Source organism: Desmodus rotundus, chromosome 6, assembly GCF_022682495.2.
Source record: "Desmodus rotundus isolate HL8 chromosome 6, HLdesRot8A.1, whole genome shotgun sequence".
Taxonomy (NCBI): domain Eukaryota; kingdom Metazoa; phylum Chordata; class Mammalia; order Chiroptera; family Phyllostomidae; genus Desmodus; species Desmodus rotundus.
Genome location: NC_071392.1, coordinates 83,441,918 through 83,463,813, shown reverse-complemented (window position 1 = coordinate 83,463,813; position 21,896 = coordinate 83,441,918). Strand labels below are relative to the sequence as shown.

Sequence of the window (21,896 nt, the reverse complement as noted above, 5' to 3'; positions counted from 1 at the left end):
TGAAGGGCAAATGGGAGGTGAGAAAGGGAGCATGTGTGGGGTTCTCTTTCAAGCCATTTGGCTGGGAGGGAAGGAGAGGTGGAGTGGTAGCTTGGGTGGAACACACAGACAAAGAAGAGGCGGTTAGTTGGTAAGTTGGTTGGCTGGCTTCCTTGTATGTTTTTAATCTGTGGACTTTTTAATATTTTATTAATTTTTTTAGAGAGAGAGGGGAGGGAGAAAGAGAGGGAGAGAAACATTGATCGGTTGCCTCTTGCACACCCCAACAACCCAGGCATGTGCCCTGACTGGGAATCGAACCAACAACCTTTTGGTCTACAGACCAGCACTCCATCCACTGAGCCACAGCCACACCAGCCAGGGCTTCCTTGTATCTTTAGATGGGAGAGGACTGAATCTGCAAGGGAACCTGAACAGTGTCATAGTTAAGGGATAGCGAAGGCAAGGGCTTGGGCAGGAGCAGACAGGAAACAAAAGGTCTGGTCTATGAGAGAGAGCAAACAAAGACTTTCCAGGACTGAGTTACTGATTTGATATGCATGGTTTATATTTCAAGCTGTCGAACCCACGGGCAAGGCAAGTGGCAACCAGTAAAGCATAGAGTTGAGCTTTTACTGTTCAATGAATACATGTACAGTTTGTCATAAGAAAATTTGACAAATTTCCGGAAAGCAAATTGAGTTTGAAGCTTGATTTATGTAGTACTTCCCAAGAAACAGGTTTTCTTTTACTTTGAAACACCTACAACGAAGAGATAAACAGTTGCACCGATAGACTGATAATAACATAAGTTGATGTAAAATTTACTGTTTGCAAAGTGCTCATTCTCCCTTTCAAGGAGACGGGAAAGGATAGCTCTCTCCACTTTACCATTGGAAACCGAAGCTGACATCTCAGACCTGCTTCTTGAAAGAAAAATCCCCACTCTACCCCTCAACTGCCTTCCTCCCCAATCACTTCCAGACCTGCTGCATTCTGGCTTCTGTTGCCATTACACCATTGGTGACCATCTCCAAAGTCACCTAAGGCTTCTTAGTTTCTAATTCCAATAGGTATCTTTTAAACCTTATCATACATGTTCAAGGTCAAAAGCTGCCTAGTGGTGTAAGCCCAAGATCATTTGAATGAGACCACTAGTTTGAGATACAGCTCTCTTTACATTCGCTTCAATGCACTCCTGGAGAGCATGTGCGAATTCTGAATGGTGGTTTAAAAATTAAATTAAAACCACAACTTAGCTACCTGGCATCTCTGCAGTGATTGTCGAGTATAAGCCCGAGGTTATTGGATGATAACAATGACTAACGTCTGTCGAGCACTAACTGTGCCCAGCATTGCTACAAGTCTGCCCTCTGTTTTAATTCATTTAACCATCCCAACACGCTGCAAAGTATGTACTGCTCTAATCCCTACTTTACAGATGGGGGAACCTGAGACATGGAGACCTTGCAAACTCGCTTAAGGTGGCCACGCCAGTCATCATCTTAATCTGCTGAAGTCCCAGCTCTGGACCACTCACAAAGTGGAGAAAGGCAGCTGAGAGTGAAGCGTGGCTAAGGGTGGTGTCAATGAAGTGACACACCACTCAAGCGCTCGAGAGTGCAGAATGGGGCCAACAGTCACCTCTGCACTATGGTTTTGTTTAGCAACCCTCCCTTAACGAATCGTGCAGTGATGAACTTCGACCCACAACCCTGTCTAACCAGAACTATAAAGACAAAATCTTCTATTAAGATCCAGAGTTCAAGTCAATGAAACTTTGTTATATAACAAATGGGGTGCTATGCAACCAGGGATGAATGGAAATTCTCTATGATAACATTCATAGCAGCCAATAACAACTAACACGTGTGTGGGGTCTATATATGCCAAGCACGGGCCCTACAAAATCCTATGTGCAATCGCTTTTTAAAAAAATATATTTATTGATTATGCTATTACAGTTGTCCCATTCCCCCCCCTCACTCCACTCCATTCTGCCCACCCCCTCCCTCCCACATTCCCCCCCTATAGTTCATGTCCATGGGTCATACTTATAAGTTCTTTGGCTTCTACATTTCCTACACTATTCTTACCCTCCCCCTGTCTATTTTCCACCTATCATCTATGCTACTTATTCTCTGTACCTTTCCCCCCACTCTCCCCCTCCCACTCCCCTATTGACAACCCTCCATGTGATCTCCATCTCTATGGTTCTGTTCCTGTTCTAGTTGTTTGCCTAGTTTGCTCTTGTTTTTGTTTTAGGTGTGGTCATTAATAACTGTGAGTTTGCTGTCATTTTTACTGTTCATATTTTTTATCTTCTTTTTCTTTGGTAACTCCCTTTAACATTTCATATAATAAGGGCTTGGTGATGATGAACTCCTTTAACTTGACCTTATCCGAGAAGCACTTTATCTGCCCTTCCATTCTAAATGATAGCTTTGCTGGATACAGTAATCTTGGATGTAGGCCCTTGCCTTTCATGACTTGGAATAGTTCTTGCCAGTCCCTTCTTGCCTGTAAGGTCTCTTTGGAGACATCAGCTGACAGTCTTATGGGAAGTCCTTTGTAGGTAACTGTCTCCTTTTCTCTTGCTGCTTCTAAGATTCTCTCCTTCTGTTTCATCTTGGCTAATGTAATTATGATGTGCCTTGGTGTGTTCCTCCTTGGGTCCAGCTTCTTTGGGACTCTCTGAGCTTCCTGGACTTCCTGGAAGTCTATTTCCTTTGCCAGATTAGGGAAGTTCTCCTTCATTATTTGTTCAAATAAGTTTTCAATTTTTTGTTCTTCCTCTTCTCCTTGTGGCACCCCTATAATTCGGATGTTGGAACGTTTCAAGATGTCCTGGAGGTTCCTAAGCCTCTCCTCATTTTTCCGAATTCTTGTTTCTTCATTCTTTTCTGGTTGGATGTATCTTTCTTCCTTCTGGTCCACACCGTTGATTTGAGTCCCAGTTTCCTTCACATCACTATTGGTTCCCTGTACATTTTCCTTTGTTTCTCTTAGCATAGGCTTCATTTTTTCATCTGGTTTTCGAATAGATTCACCCAATTCTGTGAGCGTCTTGATAACCAGTGTTTTGAACTGTGCATCCGATAGGTTGGCTATCTCTTCCTTGCTTAGTTGTATTTTTTTCTGGAGCTTTGAAGTGTTCTGTCATTTGGGCCTTTTTTTTTTTTTTTTTTTGTCTTGGCGCTTCTGTTACTTTAAGGGGCGGAGCCTTAGGTGTTCACTGGGGTGAGGTAAAGCTGGTCGCTGAACTGTGATGCTGTACGTGGGGGAGGGGCCGAGAGGGAGCAATGGCGCCCGCCCCACTCTCCACCGGACTCCAATCTTTCACTCCAATCTTTCACTCCGCTACCCACAATCAAACTGGGCCCCTCTGGTGCTGGTTCCCGAGTGGGTTGGCTTGTGCACGCTCTAGGCCCCTGTGGGTCTCTCCAACGACCTCTCCTGTGAGGCTGGGAGTCTCTCCTGCTGCCGCCCCAACCCCCAGGGGCGCTTTCAATCAGAGGTTTGAGGCTTTATTTCCCCGAGCTGGAGCCCTGGGTTGCTTGGTCTGCTTCACTCCCTGCCGTTTGTCCGGTTTATCTGTGCGCGAATGTGGGGTCGCAGGGTCTGCTAGTGGTCAGACTGCCCGCCCCGTTCTTCCCACACTCCGCCAGTCTCCGTCCAGCCACGGCCATGGGGGTCCTCTCCGCCCCGGCTGCCCATCTCCACCCCTCCTACTGGTCTGGATGAATGTTTATTTTTTATTTCCTTGGTGTCGGACTTCCTTGCTCTTCGATTTTCTGTCAGTTCTGGTTGTGCGAGGAGGCGCAGTGTGTCTACCTACGCCGCCATCTTGGTTCTCCTCGTGCAATCGCTTTTAATGCAGTTTGGTCCAGCAAATAATTGAGTGCTTGTTACCTGATGGAAATGTATTGGGTGCCCCAGGCACAATTGTGGGTGCTTAAGGCTAAAGCTGAGTAAGACCCCCTCCTGCCCTTGGGGAGCTCTCCTTCTCATGGGGGAGCCAGGGAAGTGGTAAGAGAGGGAAAGGGTACCAGGTGTGGGGGACCAGGAACACAGAGGATGCAGCAGCTCTCACTTGAATAGGGGGGGAGGGCACCCCAGTAGAGGGAAGGTGACTGGTGGTAAAAAGGTGGTGTGTGGAAGGAACTGAGCACCAGAGATCAGGGCTGCAGGTGAGACCTGCATGATCAGGGAGATGAACACACCCAAGTGGATGGGACCAGGCCAGGGTGACACTCTTGAGGCAGGGTGTGTGTGTATTTTTCAGGGGAAGGGAATGGAAGGGTTTTACGCAGCAGACTGGCAAGCTGCAGGTGTCATTCTAGCTGTAGAGCTGCTGGACAAATTTGAGGAGCCTAAAACAGGAGGCAGGAAAACCAGCTGGGAGGCTCTTTCTAGCCAAGGGCACTCTTGAATCCTGAACTATAGTAGAGGAGAGCAGACAGAGAGGCAGGGATGATTCAGGGACCACTGAGGACACAGCCTGCCAAGACCGGGGGTCGGTTGCCTGTCTGGGGTGAGGGATAGCTGGCTTGGCTGCCACATGCTGAGCGGCAGGGACTGTCAGTCCCTCCTTATCAATGAGGAAACTAGTAGGGACAGAGTGGCTTGCCCAAGGCCAAGGCCATCCAGTATAAAAAGTGTATGTAGCCCTGGCTGGTGTGAGTGCACAGGGGATTGAGTGCTGGCCTGTGAAGCAAAAGGTCGCCAGATCGATTCCCAGTCAGGGCACATACCCGGGTTGCAGGCCAGGTCCCCAGTTCAGGGAGTGTGAGAGGCAACTGATGGATGTATCTCTCACACATCGGTGTTTCTCTTGGTCTCTTTCTCCCTTCCCTTACCCTCTCTCTAAAACAATTTTTTTTTTAAGTGTATCTGCCCTACACTGTAAAGGCCTATCCAATCCCACAATGCCACGTTTCTCCTGAGACCTTCCCCATTACCTCCTGCAATCGTCCCTTTTGTCCTGAGATGACACGGCCAGCTTTGGTCACTCTCTTTGTACAGGTAGAGTTCAAACCCATCAACGTATAACCGTATAACTGACGGCTTCAGGATGCTCACAAGTTGAGGTCCCCAGAAGCCTATTGATCTGCGTAGGTAGGAAGAGGCACCTGAGATATTTTCAACATTTCAAAGAGCCTAATGTAAATTGTGCATTTGTTGACACGAAGACTGTGCAGGTTAACTAAAATGTCAAGCTTCTTTGCTTTGGAGTGGAATTATAACTTGGGACACTAACGCTGGCTATTGCATTGATCAGCTGTTCTCATTGGCAGAGCTTCCGTCGGCTTGTCTTTGAATAATTACAATGGGAAAAGAAGTCAATCATTGCTTAAAGATATGTTGTTTGGATGACAGAACATGGGGCCTGTGGGGAAATGATAGGAACGGTGGACAGTGGTGAAGAGCTAGATGGCATTGCCTTAAACTGTGGGGACTGGTGTCCAACAGACAGTGCAGGAGGAAGTGCTTGCGCTTTGCAGCCTCTCTGCTGGGGTTGGCTAAGTCCCATCCCCCCACACTGTGGTCAGAACACTGTGCTCAGACCCCAGTGCTCTGCACTTTCCCATACAGCACATCTCCCAAAGGGCTGTGTGCCGCACACTGCCCCATCCCCTCCTTTGGCATCAGAGCTTTGCCCCTCAATTCCTAATGTGACAATCCCTTTATCTGAATTCATGGGAATGTTACCCACTGCACCTCAAGGAGGTATTACCAGCACACCACCTAGGAAACCTTCAGCATTCAGTGAGTGTGTGAACAAAGAAGGAATTTATTTACTCTTTCAATGAGCCATGTGCAAGGTGTCCTGGCGGTGCTGAGAACTAGGTGCCACCACGGTGCAAGTCAGAGGGAAACCGATTCCACCCTTTCCCGTGCATGTGCACATGTGTGTGCACATGTAACAGCGATCATTTGGAAGCAGGGCTGCTAACTCGGTTTCCTGAGGCATGATTATGATCACTAACATTTATCGACCAGCTACTATGCACAGGCATTCATGGGGTTAAGATTCAGCCCCTGCCCTCAGGGGCTTAGAGTCAGGCTAGGAAGAGAGGACACATGTGTCCCCAATAAAATATTATAGCAAGTGCCAAGATAGCCATAGAGACTGAAAGAGCTACTGGAGTTCAAAGAGGGCAGGGTCATTGAGGGCTGGTGGAGTTATGACCTTCCAGAAGAGCAACATTGGACAAGGCTTGGAAGGATGGATAGCATTGAGTTCAGTAGAGGGGGCGGGCATTCAGGCAGCAGGGACTGTGGTGTGCAGAGTGTGCGGAGAAGCAGGAGTGTGTTGTGTGCACATGGGAGGGATCGGAGGGAGGATTTTAGGCACCTTTCAGCTCCCAGTGTGGAGGCAGTGGCTGGTTTGGGTGCAGAGCGCTGGCCCTCCTGGGGGTGTCTGGGAGTAGTGCTTGGAAAACAGGAATTTGGTAAAGCCACTAGTTATAGAGGTTGGCCTTGCTTTCTGACCATTTTCTGACACCATTTTTCCAGGTACCTTTGAGAGTTTAAAAAAAAAAAAAAAAGCTACTCTTTCTGGGACCATGTTCCTGAATGGCTGCATGCCGACACGGCACCTAACAAGCACACCTTTGGGAGGACACGTGCTGGTTCAGGATGGCCCTGCAGTGTGGCTCAGGACCAGCCTCTGTGAGGAAGCTAGGGACAAGCGAGTCGAGGGCTCTGGAGATCTCCCCACTCCGCTGACACCCTCTCCTGCCCCACCCCCCAGGAAGTTGTGCAATGTCAGTATTTCTGGCAAACCAGGACTGAATCGGCTCTTAAAAACTGAAGTTCCCATTTTTTAATTGGATTGTTTGTCTTCCTGGAGTGGAGTCGTGTGAGTTCTTTATGTATTTTGGAGATCAAACCCTTGTCTGAGGTATCATTGGCTAATATATTTTCCAAAAAGCTATGGTACATTTACACAATGGAATACCATGCAGCAGAAGGAAAGAAGGAGCTCCTACCCTTCACGACAGCATGGATGGAACTGGAGAGCATTATGCTCAGTGAAATAAGCCAGGCGGTGAGGGACAAATACCATATGATCTCACCTATAAGTGGAACCTAATCAACACAACAAACAAACAAGCAAAATATAACTGCAGACATTGAAATTAACAAACTGACAGTGACCAGAGGAGAGGGGGGAGGGGGAGGAGATAAAAGGGGAAGAAGGGGAAGGAAGGGTCATCAAGGAACATGTATAAAGGACTCATGAACAAAACCAAAGGAGGGGAGGACGGAGGGTAGGAGGTGGGGGTGGTTCAGGAAGTGGTGATGGGGAAAATGGAGACAACTGTACTTGAACAACAATAAAAAAAATTGAAGTTCCAGTCCCCAATAGTGTGAACCCTGTTCCCTGTCCCTTCTCCTCCCAAAGCCTCATCTCCATGTTCAGATGCACTGGATTGTCATAGTCAGAAACCAGTTTCTGTAATGCTTCTGAAGTTCCCGAAGGCCGGGCACTTTCCCTCCATGGCAAGTGACAGCCTGGGTGAGGTTGGTTGTTACGGTATTCAGGGGTGGAGAGAAGGGTTTTCCAACAGCGCTGTTTCTGGAAGAGCCGCTGCCTGCCCGGGGAAAGCTGCACCAAGCATTTACGCAAGCAGCTCAGTGAGGCACTGACATAAATCTGATGATTTACTTTGTTTGTAGAATGAATGAGATTCTTCTTTCATCTCTGCCCAATGAGTACATCCACCAGAAGCCTGAATTCCTTACCAGATTAGAAAAAGTATGACCATAAGTATTAGGACTATTGCTATTGTTTTCTTTAAAACACACAAATGAGCAGCCCTGGCCGGGTGGCCCAGTTGAGTGGAGCGTCATCCCATGCACCAAAAAGGTTACGGGTTCGATCCCAGGTCAAGGTGCATAGGGGAGGCAACCAATTGATGTTTCTCATATCAATGTTTCTCTCTCTCTCTCTCTCCCTCTCCTTTCCTCTCTCTCTCAAATCAATAAACATATCCTCAGGTGAGGATTAAAAAATGTTTTGAAACAAATAAACAAAACAAGAACAACCATACGCCTAAGTGTGGTCCTTCAACAAAATCCCCAGGCTCCCAGAACCTCTGAGTAAACAATGACATCTTATTGTTTGATAACCCCATTTTGTTTTGGATTGAAAATAGTACTCCATCCTAATCACCTCTTTGCCCCAATGGGGGCTGTTTTTAAAAATGACTCCATTCTCCACAAAGATGGTGATTTGCTGCCCAGAGGGCTGTCAAAAGGCTGTATCTAGACGCTGAGGCCCATTCCCAAAGAAAAGGGCTAAGAGCGTGTTTTCCGAGAGCGGCGTCCCTGCAGTCCAGGTTCAGCCTATCAGGGACATGCCTCTGCAGGTCATAAAATGCATTTAGCTGTATAAGTTCTGGTGCTTATACTAGAATAATCAGTCACGTTACTTTATAGTCACACCTCGTACTCTTGTTCTGGAAAATCAATAAAGTGAGGGGAAGGCTAAGGATATTGTGTATGACTATTTAAAAGGGAGAAAACAAAAAAAAATAATATTCTGTGAAAATGGTCCTCGAGGAAGCACAGACCTAGTTTTCATAAGCAGGCTCCATTTTATCTCCAAGCTCATCACTGAGTTATTAAACCAAAGTGCCCATCACAGACAAGACAAAAGTACAAAAAATAAAAAAGGGAGGTAGCATGCATCCTTCGCCAGCGGTCCTGGGGCATTGGGAATTATCCATGGTCTTTAACGTGTATTTCTAAAATGTGCTCATTAATCACAGTCTGAATGTTGTGTTCCACCAAATGTTACAAACCCCGATGTTGCCTTCGCTCTGTGATGCTTCTAAACCTGAGACTGTCTCCCTCCATTCTCTTCCAAGTCAATTCTTCCCTGCATTTCAAGACCCAACCCAAGGCCCTCCTACTTTCCAAAGTTGCCTTTGATTGGCATGCAAGAGACTGGGGCAGAGAGACAAGAAGAAAGGATGGTACCCAAAGCTACAACGAGGTCCCTAAAAGCTGCTTTGTGGGCGTATTTCCAGGCTCCTGGGACACTCTCTCAGTGCCAAAGGAAATGCCGTGAAGGATGAGTAGGGTGTCAGGCAGAAGGCAGACAGTCGCTAGTGGATCACGTGTGTTTTATCTGACTTGCTTTCAGCGGCAGCGCCTTGGTTCAGCGCAAATCTGCCCACGTGAGAGCACCAACAGATGAAACAGTCTGCAGCCTAGGTCACGAAGGCCCTCGGTGGACACCTATGCCAGCCTCCCACACCACGTGGGAAGCGCTTTGGCAGCGCTCCTGATGGACGCAGAGGGGCACTCACACTTCCCAAGGCCATAGCCAGACAGCTGTGGCTATTCATTCACCTTGATGTTGAACTGAAGCCAGCCCCCCACATGGCCCCTGCTTTGCCCTCTAGATTCTGTATCCTCTGCATCCTGAACCACATCATCAACATCATCAGCCTGGAGCCTGCGAGCTTGCAAAGGGATAATTTTCCTGGTTGGTTCCCCTCTTCAGCAGCCCCTCCATTTCCACCAAGCTACGCAGCTGCCTGGCTGCTGACCTGTCTGACCAATCTTTTCAAGGGACTGTCCCAGACGGTCTTGATTGCCCCTCCACAGTGGCCATGTGTGGCATTCCTTAATTAAATAAGCTTAGGAAGCACCCGAGGTAAGTAAGGTGAAACAGAGATTTCTTTACTAGAGAAACTTTCAGGGCCAAGGCCATGGTCAAGGGGCTTTTTCCCTATGTTTTCTTTTAGGAGTCTTACAGTTTCAGGCCTTACATTTAAGTCTTTAATCCATTTCAAGTTAATTTGTGCAGAAGGCAAAAGATAAGGATTCAATTTCATTCTTTCGCCTGTGCATACTCACTTTTCTCAGCATTATTTATTGAAGAGAGTATCCCTTCCCCTTTGTGTATTCTTGGCTTTTTTTGTCAAAAATTAATTGACTGTGTATCCATGGTTTTATTTCTAAGGGCTTTATTCTGTTCCATTGATCTATACGATTTCAATGTCAGACTCTCTCGACTACTATAGCTTTGCCCTGGAATTTGAAATCAGGGGGTGCCTCCAGTCGTGTTCTCTCTCAGGATTGCTTCAGCTGTTCAGGGTCTTTTCTGGTTCTATGCAAATTTCGGGACTTTTTTATTTCTGTGGAAATACCATTGGACTTTGGATAGGAATTGCACTGAATCTGTAACTGTTTTCGGGTAGTATGGACATTTGAACGATGTTAGTTCTGATTCATGTACACAGGATCTCTTTCCATTCATTTGTGTCTTCTTCATCAATGTCTTTCATTTCTAGTGTACGGATCCTTTACCTCCTTGAAGTATTTTATTCTTTTTGATGCAATTGTAAATGTGATTGTTTTCTTTGTTTCTTTTCCAGAGAGTCCGTTGTACGTATATAGAAATGCAACTGATTTTTATAGGTTGATTTTGTATCCCGCCATCGTACTAGATTTGTTAATTAGTTCTAACCGTTTTTTGGTGGGGTCTTTAGGATCATACATGGGTATACATGATCATGTAATCTGCAAACAGAGACAGTTTTACTTTCGCCTTTCTGCCTTGGAGCCGTATTATTTCTTTTTCTCGCCTAGTTGCTCTGACTAGGACTTCCAGCGTTATGTTAGATAGAAGTGGTGAGAGTGGGCATCCTTGTCTTGTTCCCGATCTTAGCGGAAAAGCTTTCAGCTTTTCACTGTTGAGCATGAGGTGAGCTGTGGGCTCATCATATAGGACCTTTAATTATGTTGAGATACATTCATTCCTTCTACACCTAATCGGTTGAGAGTTTTTAACCATGAAAGGGAGTTAAATTTTTGTCAGATGCTTTGTCTGCACCTATTGAGGTCATCCTGTGATGTTTACACTTTACTCTGTTAATGGGGATCACATTTATTGATTTGTGTAAGGTGAGCCATCTTTGCAGCCCAGGGAGCAAAGGTTTCTTGTAAGTACGCTCTGGGACTGCCTGTGGGTCTAGAATTATTAGCATCTAGTTCTCCCACATGTGAAGCAAGCTCTCTGAGAAAGAAACTTTCAGGTACAGCGATAGACTTTTCCATCATAGTCTGAAGTCTTAGTACCTCCCAATCACATTTTACTTCAACCTGGTCTCAGAACGAGGCTTGATCAGAACCCTATCTCACCCTGATTCCTGCTTTAATGTCTATTTGATTGGCCCCTCTGGGTTTCAGGATCCTGACCCTTAGATGCCACTTGGCACTAGAAGCCCTTCCACCTTCCCGACACGGCTCCTCCCGGCCTCCACCACGTGCACATATTTACTTGTGTTAACTGTTCAGCTACTTAATGGAATAGCTTCCGTTTACCTTTCTCATTGTATCATCAGCCAAGATGCTCCACCATTACTCCAAACTCCCCTGTACGTTTGACCCTCCCAGTAGAAATAGTGAGAATACCGTCCCAAACATCCATGCCCGAAGCATAACCCTCCACGTCCCACGCTGTCCTCTGAGCCATGAGAGAGAAGCGATTTCCTACTCTTTTTGGTCAAGTTTCTTTCCCTTTTTTGGTCAGCAGCTCATACCCATTAAAGGAATATGGAAGTTGCAAAAAGACTAAGAGAAGAAATAAAAATTACTCATAATCCCACTGCTGAAAAAAGAATATTATTAATATTTGGGTTTTTTCCTTATATTCTGTCCTAAAGGATAAAGAAATCTTTCTAACAGGAATCCAGCTGCCGGTTCCTAGGCGTGCTTGAGGGTTTAAATGCACCAGAAGTTAACGTTGCCTCTAGCAATATTCAATTTGTACAACTTATTTCTTATAGAACAAATCTCTTCCAGGAGTAAGAATTTCAAGTAATTTTATACAGAAATTTTGAAATGTTTTCTCATGCGTGTTAATCACATTTGCTGTGCTTCTTGTACTTCTAGCTAATATATTCTACACCGCAGCTCTGATCTCCTTACACCCCAACCCACACTGCTCAGTCACCTAACTGCCAACTTGGATGATTGTCACTGAAAAAATCGCGTCAATGCCATTTTGGGAAAACCATCAAAGTATACTTAACAATTAAGATGTGTTTATTGATTACATACATGCCCCGGTGGCTGCTCCACCATCGTGAGCAGGGCCGCAGAGGCGGTCCACCTGCAGTAATTAGAAAAGTAGTCGCCAAGTAGGTCCAAAATGAAAACACAGTAGGCTTTCCGGAAAGGGGCTGGCTCGCGTGGTCCAAGGATTTGTGCTGAGCTGTGAAGGCTAAGAGAAGAACCAGCAAGACAAATACCAGCAGAGATTGGAGGCTGGAATGAGCCTTTGGCCAGTGTTTATTAGGTGCCAAGCACGTGCCAGGCACTGCGAGAGGAAGAGAGGGGGGAGAGAGACGAGAACTGCAGCACTGAGTGGGGCTTGTACGCGCCTTGGCGTACAACCGCAGGAAACGCTCCCTGTGGCAATGTGCTGAGCTTAGCCTTGGAGAGAAGAGCGGAGGACGGCACTCCAAGCGTGGGCCTGGCCAGGGCAAAGGCACCTGCAGCAACGTGACCCTGCAGAGAACTGTGAACAGCACAGGATTCTGGGGAGTCGGGTTGGGGGGGCAGGGAGATATGGCCACTGAAGGACACAGGAGCCAAACCCTACATCCTGGATGCCGGGCTGATCAACATGTGCTTCTTAACTGACCCCCATGAAACCAAATGCTAGAAGACATCGGGCCATGGACAGACGTTTCTGGAATTGTAATGAGATAGGAGATCTCACCCCTACCCTGAAGGAGCTCACCAGCTGGTTGAAGAGGCATGAACCACCTGGTGTCCCTCCCAATTTTATCTCCTCAGAGTTGAGGTGTTTCATTGCGATCTTACCTGGCCCGATGGCAGCTCTGACTCTTAAAGGAGAGATGAAGGAGTGTAAATGTTTGGGACATGCCACCCTCCACACTTTCTCCTCACGGCTTTCGCGGAGCACCCTCCTCTCTCCCACACGTCCCCTCTTGAGAAAAAGAGGGGGGAGGCCCCACTTCAGTGAAGCCGGTGTCTGTTGCTCAGTGGCTACTTAGTGCTGCCTGGAGGAGCAGAGTCCACAGCCCAAGGGCGCTTTCCTTGAGCGGAATCAAGGGACAGTCCCAAGGGCACCAGAGCCATGGCCCCTCTCTCCCACTGCTCCTCTCCTCCTGGAATATTCTCTCGAGACCTTGAGCTTACCCTAGAACCTCCACAACCCCCCTGCCATGGGCATCTGATCCAGACTTCCTGTTTCCTGACCTTGTCCCAGGGCCGCGCTCCACGCCTGGCACACATTAACAGATCAATAAATATTTTTGTGATAACAGGTGGAAGTCAGCTGTCACTTCCTATTTACCACCTCTGCTTCATGCTTTTATCTAATCTCTGTGTCTTTGACCCGGGTTATTAATGTGGCCCCGAGAACACATTACAAATGCACAGCTGCCTTGCCGAACGGGCGGTGTTATTGTCCGTGACTCTCTGATCTACGCTGATTATAAACACCCAGTTACAGCAGCTTATCAGCCAGGACACATGGCCCTTTCCATGACCAGAGCCGCACTAATGTATGCGATTCATTCACTCATTGACCGAACATTTATCAAGGCCAGACTGTCTGGCAGGCACTGAGCTGGGAGTAAGAACACAGAAATGAAAAAGACACAAGGAAGACAGAAACAAACATGTAGAACAGCATAAACAGAAACATGGATGCTGCCAGACCACCTGGAGGACGCAGGTGGGACACGCTTTGGGAACCACAGTCCCCGCATAACTACTGATGAGAAATTAATATTAATAAGAGATTAAAAATATACCTAAAGCACCAGGGGCTTATTTTCCTCTGCATTTAGGTGACATGGGTGATAGTTCATTAGAGCGGCTGGCGTCTGCTAAGTAAGCACCCTGCCACCTGTCAGGCCCTGTGCTGTGTTGCAGTGCTGAGCAGGGAAAGCCAGTGAGATGGGTTAATGGGGTGGGGTGGGGGGAAGGGCTACCATTTGCACATGGCCCATCTCAAGGCAAGATGAGCTACACCGCGGTAGGAAAGTTCAAAAGATAATTAAACCAGTTAAAAAGCAACACAGCTTTTAACTGGGACCGCAGCCGCCTTTTAGAGCCATGTTCCGAGCAGTAATTTCATCATCACAGAACGTCAGACGTGAATTTCATTTTCAGCTATGCAAATTCTGAAAGAATAATACCTCACATTTGCATAATGCTTGATGCTTTTCAAAGTGCTTTCCCAGTTATTAATCCAGAGGAGCCTTTCCTACCACCGGAAACATCAATTGAAATTCTGTTCAAACTCGAGTTCCTTATTATTTTTCCCACTTTCCCCTCAACCACCAGAGCCGCCTCAATCCAGGTGCTTATGGTTGAGGAACTCTAATAAGTTTAATTGACAAGGCGAATATGCGTGGAAGTTGCCTATGGTGGGGCCTTCGATTGAGCCAGACATCAGGAAACCTGTTGAATTTACAATAGCACAGGGAGCTACTCCCAGTTCAGATCTGAGATCCTTTCAGGGTCTGAGACTTCGTGAGTCCTGTATGCACTGTATTTGCAGGAGTCCATTCCCTTTTATCAGGTAGTATTAGAAAACAATGAAATTAGTTCCCCCGCTTTGTCGTTAAACCTGCAGAAATCCCACTCAATGACTTCCCGCAAAGCAGCTCCCGATGGTACAGAGCAACCCTGTCCTTTCTGTGTTTAATGTAACATGAACCAGAAGGCCGATTCTGGTGTAAATCCAACGTGCAGACAGAATCGGAGACGCACAAGGTGGGAAGACGGGGCGGCATGCAGGGACATACTTCTCCCTGAACCTTTCCAGTTTGGTTCTTTTTCCATCTCTCTCCAACTTAATTACGTGTAGCGCGCTCAGTCACTGAATCACCAGCCTTCCCTGACACCTCAATCTCATGCATTTTAGCAAAAGATTAACCTGACTGTTTGCTTTTCATTCTGAAGCTGTGTTAATACTCAACTCCCTCTAGATTAGAAAAAAAAGAAAAACACACTCCCACATCCCCCACCTGGCTCTAGCAAGGCTCGGGGGCTGCAGTTTCTGACAACATCACAGTCCCTGGGACGTGCTGGCTGCGACTTACCATTTCAGGAGGGCCACGAGGACCACAGACAGGGCCACCGTCAGCATGGGGCCGTTCACTTCCACTTTGAGAAACCCCAAGACTTCCATTGTTCCTCAGGGACCCTTGAGGGGTGTCCTCCAGAAGAGAGAGGCCGGCTGATCACCCTGCCGTCACAGACCCCAGGATATGCAGGTGGCAGAAGGAAGAGGCGACCAAGAAAACATCACATCAAGTGGGTCCCCAAAATGTGCTCTTTCTCAGAGCGTCTGCTTGTAAAGAGGAAGGAAGAGGAGGGAAAACAAAGGGTTTCTGTGTAAGGCAGTGAATCAGCAACTATTTTCTTGATGACTGCACTGGCAATAAACATTTATGTTAACTTCCCTGGGAAGCAGCGGTGCCGCGGGCCCCATGTTGGCCGAGAAACAAAATGGTTCAACCATGGATTTCGACTCTGACAAGTGGTCCTTAGAGAAGTATATGAATTTATAACAAAATGAAGGTGGGGGAAAGAGATTCTGTACATCCCAGAAAAACTTAAGGTGGACCTCAGCCTGAAGGAAAATGCTGGCTGCCCTGAGGACATCTGTCCCCCAAAGCTCATTGGTTCCCGGGGCGTCATGACCTCTCTGGGGTCAGAGGTGACTGGTGGCTGGCTGTTGGTAGCTGGCTGTTGGATCAGACCCAGTATCTTGCCTTAGATTAGAGCTCTCATCCTGAGCTGAAGTATTTCTTAAGGGTCTAAAAGCATGGCCATGGACTTCTGTATGGATCCTCTGTTCTAGCTGAGCTTATCTGGCTAAAGGAGACTGAATCCTGTTTTGCTTGTTAGTCATTGTGTGACACCCATAGTAATGGGGCGAGTGTACCCAAGTACGGTGGGCCAGGTGGGGGAAGCGGCCAGGAAAAGGCAGGGATGTCGACAAAGGCCAGGCAGCACAGAGCCACGGTGAGAAGTTGGGCTTCATTTCATGGGCCACTTAGGGTTTTAACAGGGTCACCTCTATGTGTGTTAGAGTCTTTCTGGCTACATGTGCAGAATTCATTGGAACGGAGAGAGAGGGAAAGCAGGGAGGCCGTGGAGAAGACTGCTGTGTCCATCCTGAGATGCTGCCGCTCAGCCCGCGGCAGAGGTGGACGTGGGCAGGAGACGACTTTGAACTATATTTGGGGGCAGACTCTGCAGCATTTCCTGGTGGACGGGACGGGAAGGGGAAGGTGGGAACATGGCTGACTCCCAGGTTCCTGACTTGATGTACGGGTGTCTAGGGTACGATTTACTGAGATGGGGAAGATGCGGTCTCGTTGAAAAAATCAAGGAGTTCAGTCTGGGTTTTGTTAAGTTTGAGACACTGGGGAGACATCTGAGTGGAGCTGTCCAGTCAGAGAGTAATCTCGGCTGAAACTACAAGTGACAATGTGAGTAATGACAATGGCGTTTATGAAGTCCTTACTGTGTGTTGGTTACTATTCTAACAGCGTTTCATATGGGTTGACTCACTTAATCCTCGTAAACAACCTGCCAGGTAAAGTTTAATCCCATTTTATAGACGAGGCATGGTAGGTAGGACTCCAAAGCCCATTCACTTAACAAAAGTTTATGTCCAAACACAGATGCCATCAATATACAAACGGTATTTAATTCCAGAGCAATAGATGAGCTACAACCACAAATAAGAGCGTGACCCACCCAGGTACCAAGCACTTCCCTTTTCTATGGCCATGGCCCTGTCTCCCTGGTTTGCATCCCTACTTGGGTGTCTCCCAGCAGTTGCACTTCATCTGGACCCCAGTGCCCTACGCTCCAGCTCAGCCCTTTCAGATGTCCCCTCCCCTCTCCCTGTGCTAGGTCTCCTTTGCCCCATCCAATCAGCATGTACTGGGATGTCAACAGGTCCATGTATTCCCCCCTCACAAAATGGAGCTGCACCTCTACAAGGGGCATGTGGAACATTATGCTGTGGAGTGTGGAGGAAGCAAGTTCATGGCCATGGGCTTCAGCATTGGAAAGACTTTTGATATTATTGTGAGCAGGGTATGTGTTAGAAAATAAAATTTTTCTTTTAAGATCCAAAGGTGAAATGAAAGTGAGAAATGCTGGTTAAACACCCAGAAGCAAGTTACTTACTACAGAAAGGCCTCTCAGACACTTGAACCTGCTAACATGCCCTGTGAAGCAACAAGCGTGGGATGCCAAAAGCAGCATTTCCCCCGTGCATGTGACCACCCAGTCCCTCTTAAAAACAACAACACCAAAAAAAGCCCTTACCTGAGGATATGTTTATTGATTTTAGAGAGAGAGAAAGGAGGTGGAGGGGTTGGGGGAGAGAGAGAGAAACATTGATGTGAGAGAGAAATATCGTTTGGTTGCCTCCCGCATGCATCCTGACTGGGGATGGAACCTGCAACCTAGGTATGTGCCCTGACCAGGGATCGGACCGGCAACCTTTTAGTGTACTGGATGGCACTCCAGCCAACTGAGCCACCCAGCCAGGGTGACCACAGAGCCCCTCTGAAGGGATATTTATCAACACATCCCAGATGCAGTGTTCTTAGGAATGCGCTTTGACAAATGTTGACCAAGCACATGCCTTATTTACAGAGGAGGAAACAGAAACCCAGAAAGGAAGTGCCTGGTACAAAGTCTCTTAGCTGCCTAGTGAAGAATCCAGTGTCATCTCTCTTTCCAGTTTCTGCATCTAGAATATGCCCCTCACGTCACCCTGTGGACATTCACCCAGACACACACCTGGCACAGCTGCTGCCCCGTCCATGGGGACAGCTCAGAATGTTGGCGGCCAGCTCAGAGGGGTTGCTAGTTCCCCTGCAGACACTGCGCTCGCTCCCTCATTCCTCTGACTGGTAGTTTTGGTGCCCTTCCTGTGTGATTTGTGGCGAGATGATTGCACCCTTTCTATGCTTTCCTCAGAGCATAGATAATCCTCGGAGAACTGTGGGCCGCAAATTAACTGAGATGGAGTGGAAGGATCAGGTATGAGAAATATCAAGGATTTTCATCAGGAAAGTAACATGATTAAGGACGTATTACAATTTTTCCTTGACTGGTGTGGCTCAGTGAATTGAGTCCAGCCTGTGAACTAAAGGGTTGCTGGTTCAATTCCCAGTCAACGCACATGCCTGGGTTGTGGGCCAGGTCCCCAGTAGGGGGCGTGTGACACACATTGATGTTTCTCTCCCTCTGTCTCCCTCCCTTCCCCTCTGTCTAAAAATAAAGAAATAAAATATTTAAAACATCGTTTTAAAAAAGGATGTATTATGATTTTGATACCTGTGATGCAAGGCAGGGACACTCCGGCCAGGGTATTTTCAGGATGAAGGGCAGACCATTACAATGATATTTACCATAATTAAACACTAGGCCTTTATTCTCTGGAATATTTTCTTTTAAATAATATGTCTATTAAAAACAATCAGCCTGACTTGTATGGCTCAGTGGATTGAGAACCGGCCTGAGAACCGAAAGGTCGCTGGTTTGATTCCCAGTCAGAGCACATGCCTGTGTTACAGGCCAGGTCTCTGGTTGGGGGCGTGCAAGAGGCAACCGATCCGTGTATCTCTCACACACTGCTGTTTCTCTCCTCCCCTTCCCCTCTCTCTGAAAATAAATAAATAAAATATTTTTAAAAAGTAAAGTAAAAACGACTGTACAGAATTGTATAAAACATACCTATTTCTATGCATATATAAACATGGGTATATTTTTTGTTTTTATGGAAACAAAATCATATCCATGCCATTCTGCAAATGGCCTTTTCCACTCACTGTGACATGCCTGTCTTTCTGCACTCATATCTAGAGATATAAATACATCTTTGGCTACTTGGGATTCTACCATATGGGTGTATTGTAATTAGCCTGCCCTTTGTTGAATGGCATAGGAGTTGCTTCCAAGTTTTCCCAGCTACCAAGGAGGCTGCCGTGAACATCCTTGTACATATCCCTGTGGCCTTGTGTGAGGATATCCCAAGTGACATTCATAGAAGTGGCATTGCTGGACCCAAAGACATGCACTTCACAGGTGCTGGGAGGTGCCACCCTCTGCACAGGCAGCCTTGCTACTTCCTGCTCGAGCTGGGTGCCATTACCCCACTTGGTTGGACACCCCCACATCGTTCTTCCCCTCTGCTGCAATCTACTTTGAGTTTATCTTTTTTTTCTGCCACCCCCAGGCAAACACCTCCCTGAGAGTTGGGTCAACTGTTTTGACTTCAGTCTTGTGTTTCTCTGGAAAGCTTTCACTCCATAAATTCTGTGGTATTTCCTCCACGTTCCCCGTGTTTCAAATCTGCCCATGCAGCTGTCTAAGCGGTGCCTTCCTCCTCTTCTGAAGGTTCCCAGCTGGCCATGCTAAGCCTCATGTATCCGATGAGGTTGGAGGCGCCGGCAGGACCCCAAATAAAAGGACAACGGGGCACCGTGAAACCCGGAGAACGTTTACATAGAACCTCATCGCAGCCTCCGAGCCAGCCTGGGAGGAGGTGAATGGGACTCAGTTCCAAGGGGAAGAAACTACAGCTCAGTGATGTTACAAGACTGACTGAAATCATACAATTAATACACTCCAGAGGCCAGACTGAGGCCCCTGTATTCTGGCTTTAAACCCTGTGTTTCTGGGTTTATAAAGTCACTTCTTGGCCCTGGCTGGTGTGGCTCAGTGGATTGAGTGCCGGCCAGTAAACCAAAGGGTTGCTGGTTAGATTCCCAGTCAGGGCACCTGCCTGGGTTTTGGGCCAGGTCCCCAGTAGGGAGCGTGTGAGAAGCAACCACACATTGATGTCTCTCTTCCTCTCTTTCTCCCTCCCTTCCTGTCTAAAAATAAATTTAAAAAATCTTTTTAAAAATGTACTATTAAAAAAAATAAAATTCCTTCTTGGTTTAAATATCCATAGTTCACCAAGCTAGCCCCCAGCTGGGATGTGGTATGTTCCTGTGTTTACCCTGGGTGCAGGGTTGCTGATGATTGACAGAGCAGAGGGAGAGAGGGTGTGTGTCTGTGGGTGGCTTCATCTCCTTGCAGAAGATACTAGCGCCCTTTTGGGAAGGCGGAAAACCTCAGCTGACCCCAGTCCCCTCAAAACCATCCAGTGTCTTATGGACTCTGTGTCCCATTTCTGAGAACATGGGGTCAGCTGATGGGGCCTCATCCGTTCCTTCATCCCTTCAGTCAGCAAACATTTGTGGGACAATTACTAAGCATCAGGCATGGAATCCCAATGTGTAAGGTCTGGACCTCACCACCAAAGGGCTCAGCTTCCAGGAGAGGGAAGCAGACGGGTACACAACTAGGTGCCATCAGTGTTGGAGGCACTGCGACAGAAGTACCTACAGGCAGGACACAGAGGGGGCAAAAATAGGAGGAAGGATCCTGGTGAAAGGTTTGAGCCAGCGATATGGAGCCCAGACCGGACAGGTGACTGCACCCAGCAGCTGAGGGTGGACAGATGTGCTGGGCAGAGGGGGCGGCACCTCTAGCATTTGCTCAAAGGCATTGGAAGCTTGGGGCGAGGGGGGAGGGCAGGGAGATGCCCAGGCACCAGGTCACATAAGGCACTGCGGGCCATGCCAAGGAGTTTACACTTTATTCCAAGATCAGTGGGAAGCCAGAGTGGGACCTAAACCTGAGCGACAGCAGACTCGGCTAGCTTTTACAAGTTCCCTCCAGGAGGCAGACTGGATGGGTTCTACCTGAGATGCGGACACTGGTGAAGAGACCACTGGTCATCTAGGTAGGGGAGGCGGTCTGAATACAGCAGTAGACCTAGACGTGGGGAAGGGCGCACTGGGCTCTGAGATTACTGGGCAGGCAGAATCAACAGTAGTTGGTCCCTGATGGGGTGTGGTGGTGGAGGAGAGGAGGTCGTTCAGGATAACTCCTCGATTTCTGGCTCCACTGACTGGGCCCATGTGGTGCCATCCACAACAATGGGGACCTGGGAGGAGGAACAAGGAGGGGAAATTACTGTGGTGTCAGCAGTGAGGCCCACTGAGTGTGAGGCCCCTGGCGGCCACTGAGGTCAAGGTGCTCGTGAGGTGGCCAGATCTGGAGAGGTTGGGAGAGACGTCTGAAGCAGAGCTGGAGTTTTGAGAGCCCTCTGCCTGTGGATGGGCAGAAGCCGTGAGGACAGAGCTGGCCACAGAGAACAGGTGGAGGCTGAGACGTGGGCCCCGGAACAACATCAGCAAGAGCAGCCTTGTGGGGATAAAAAAAAGAAGACCCTGGAAAGATGGAGGAGTGACAACCAGAGAAAGAGGAAAGGGACCCTATTTCGGTCCCTCTATTAAGTGGGGTAGCTTTTTTTTTTTCCAAAAGAGCTGGGTTTGAATCCAGCCGCTTCAGCTCTCAAGCTAGAGGGTCTTGAGGTGCTATTTAACTTCTCCAAGCCTCAGTTTCTCATCTGTGAAGTGGGGCTAAGTGTACCTGCTTCACAGGCCTGTTGGGGGGTGGGCATGAGGTGCCTGTGTGGCATGCTTGGCAGAGCCCTGACCCATAGTGAAGACTTGTGTGTGTGGTCTGTGATTCTTGTCACCAACACCACCAGAGGACACTTGTAAGAAGCAGGAAGTGGCCAAGGGTGGTGGATGTTACAGAAAGGCCAAAGGAGGTGGTCACCAAAGCATTTTAGGGTTTGGCAGGTAGGTCATTACTGCCACCCCCAGAATGGTTTTGGTGAAGTGGGGGGTGTGGAGAGACAGAATGAGAGAAAAGGAGGTTTGGGAAGGACTGATTACCTTCTCCGCCCATCTCTTTGGCCCCGTGTCTCTGCCACGGGGGAGGACGCAGACTGGGCCAGGTAGGGGAGCATCTCCAGG

At 47.8% G+C, this 21,896-nt stretch overlaps 1 protein-coding gene across 2 annotated transcripts in view; it reads right to left on the bottom strand.

Annotated features, from left to right (window-relative positions):
* TBXAS1 (thromboxane A synthase 1) overlaps window positions 1-15,333 on the bottom strand; it is a 142,503-nt gene extending 127,170 nt beyond the window's left edge. For both annotated transcript variants that reach the window (XM_024555130.3, XM_045191188.2), the window contains exon 1: window positions 15,087-15,333. In XM_024555130.3, the coding sequence (XP_024410898.2) occupies window positions 15,087-15,175 (89 nt within the window). In that variant the 5' untranslated portion in view covers window positions 15,176-15,333. The remainder of the gene's footprint in view (window positions 1-15,086) is intronic.
* Window positions 15,334-21,896: the final 6,563 nt, after the last annotated feature.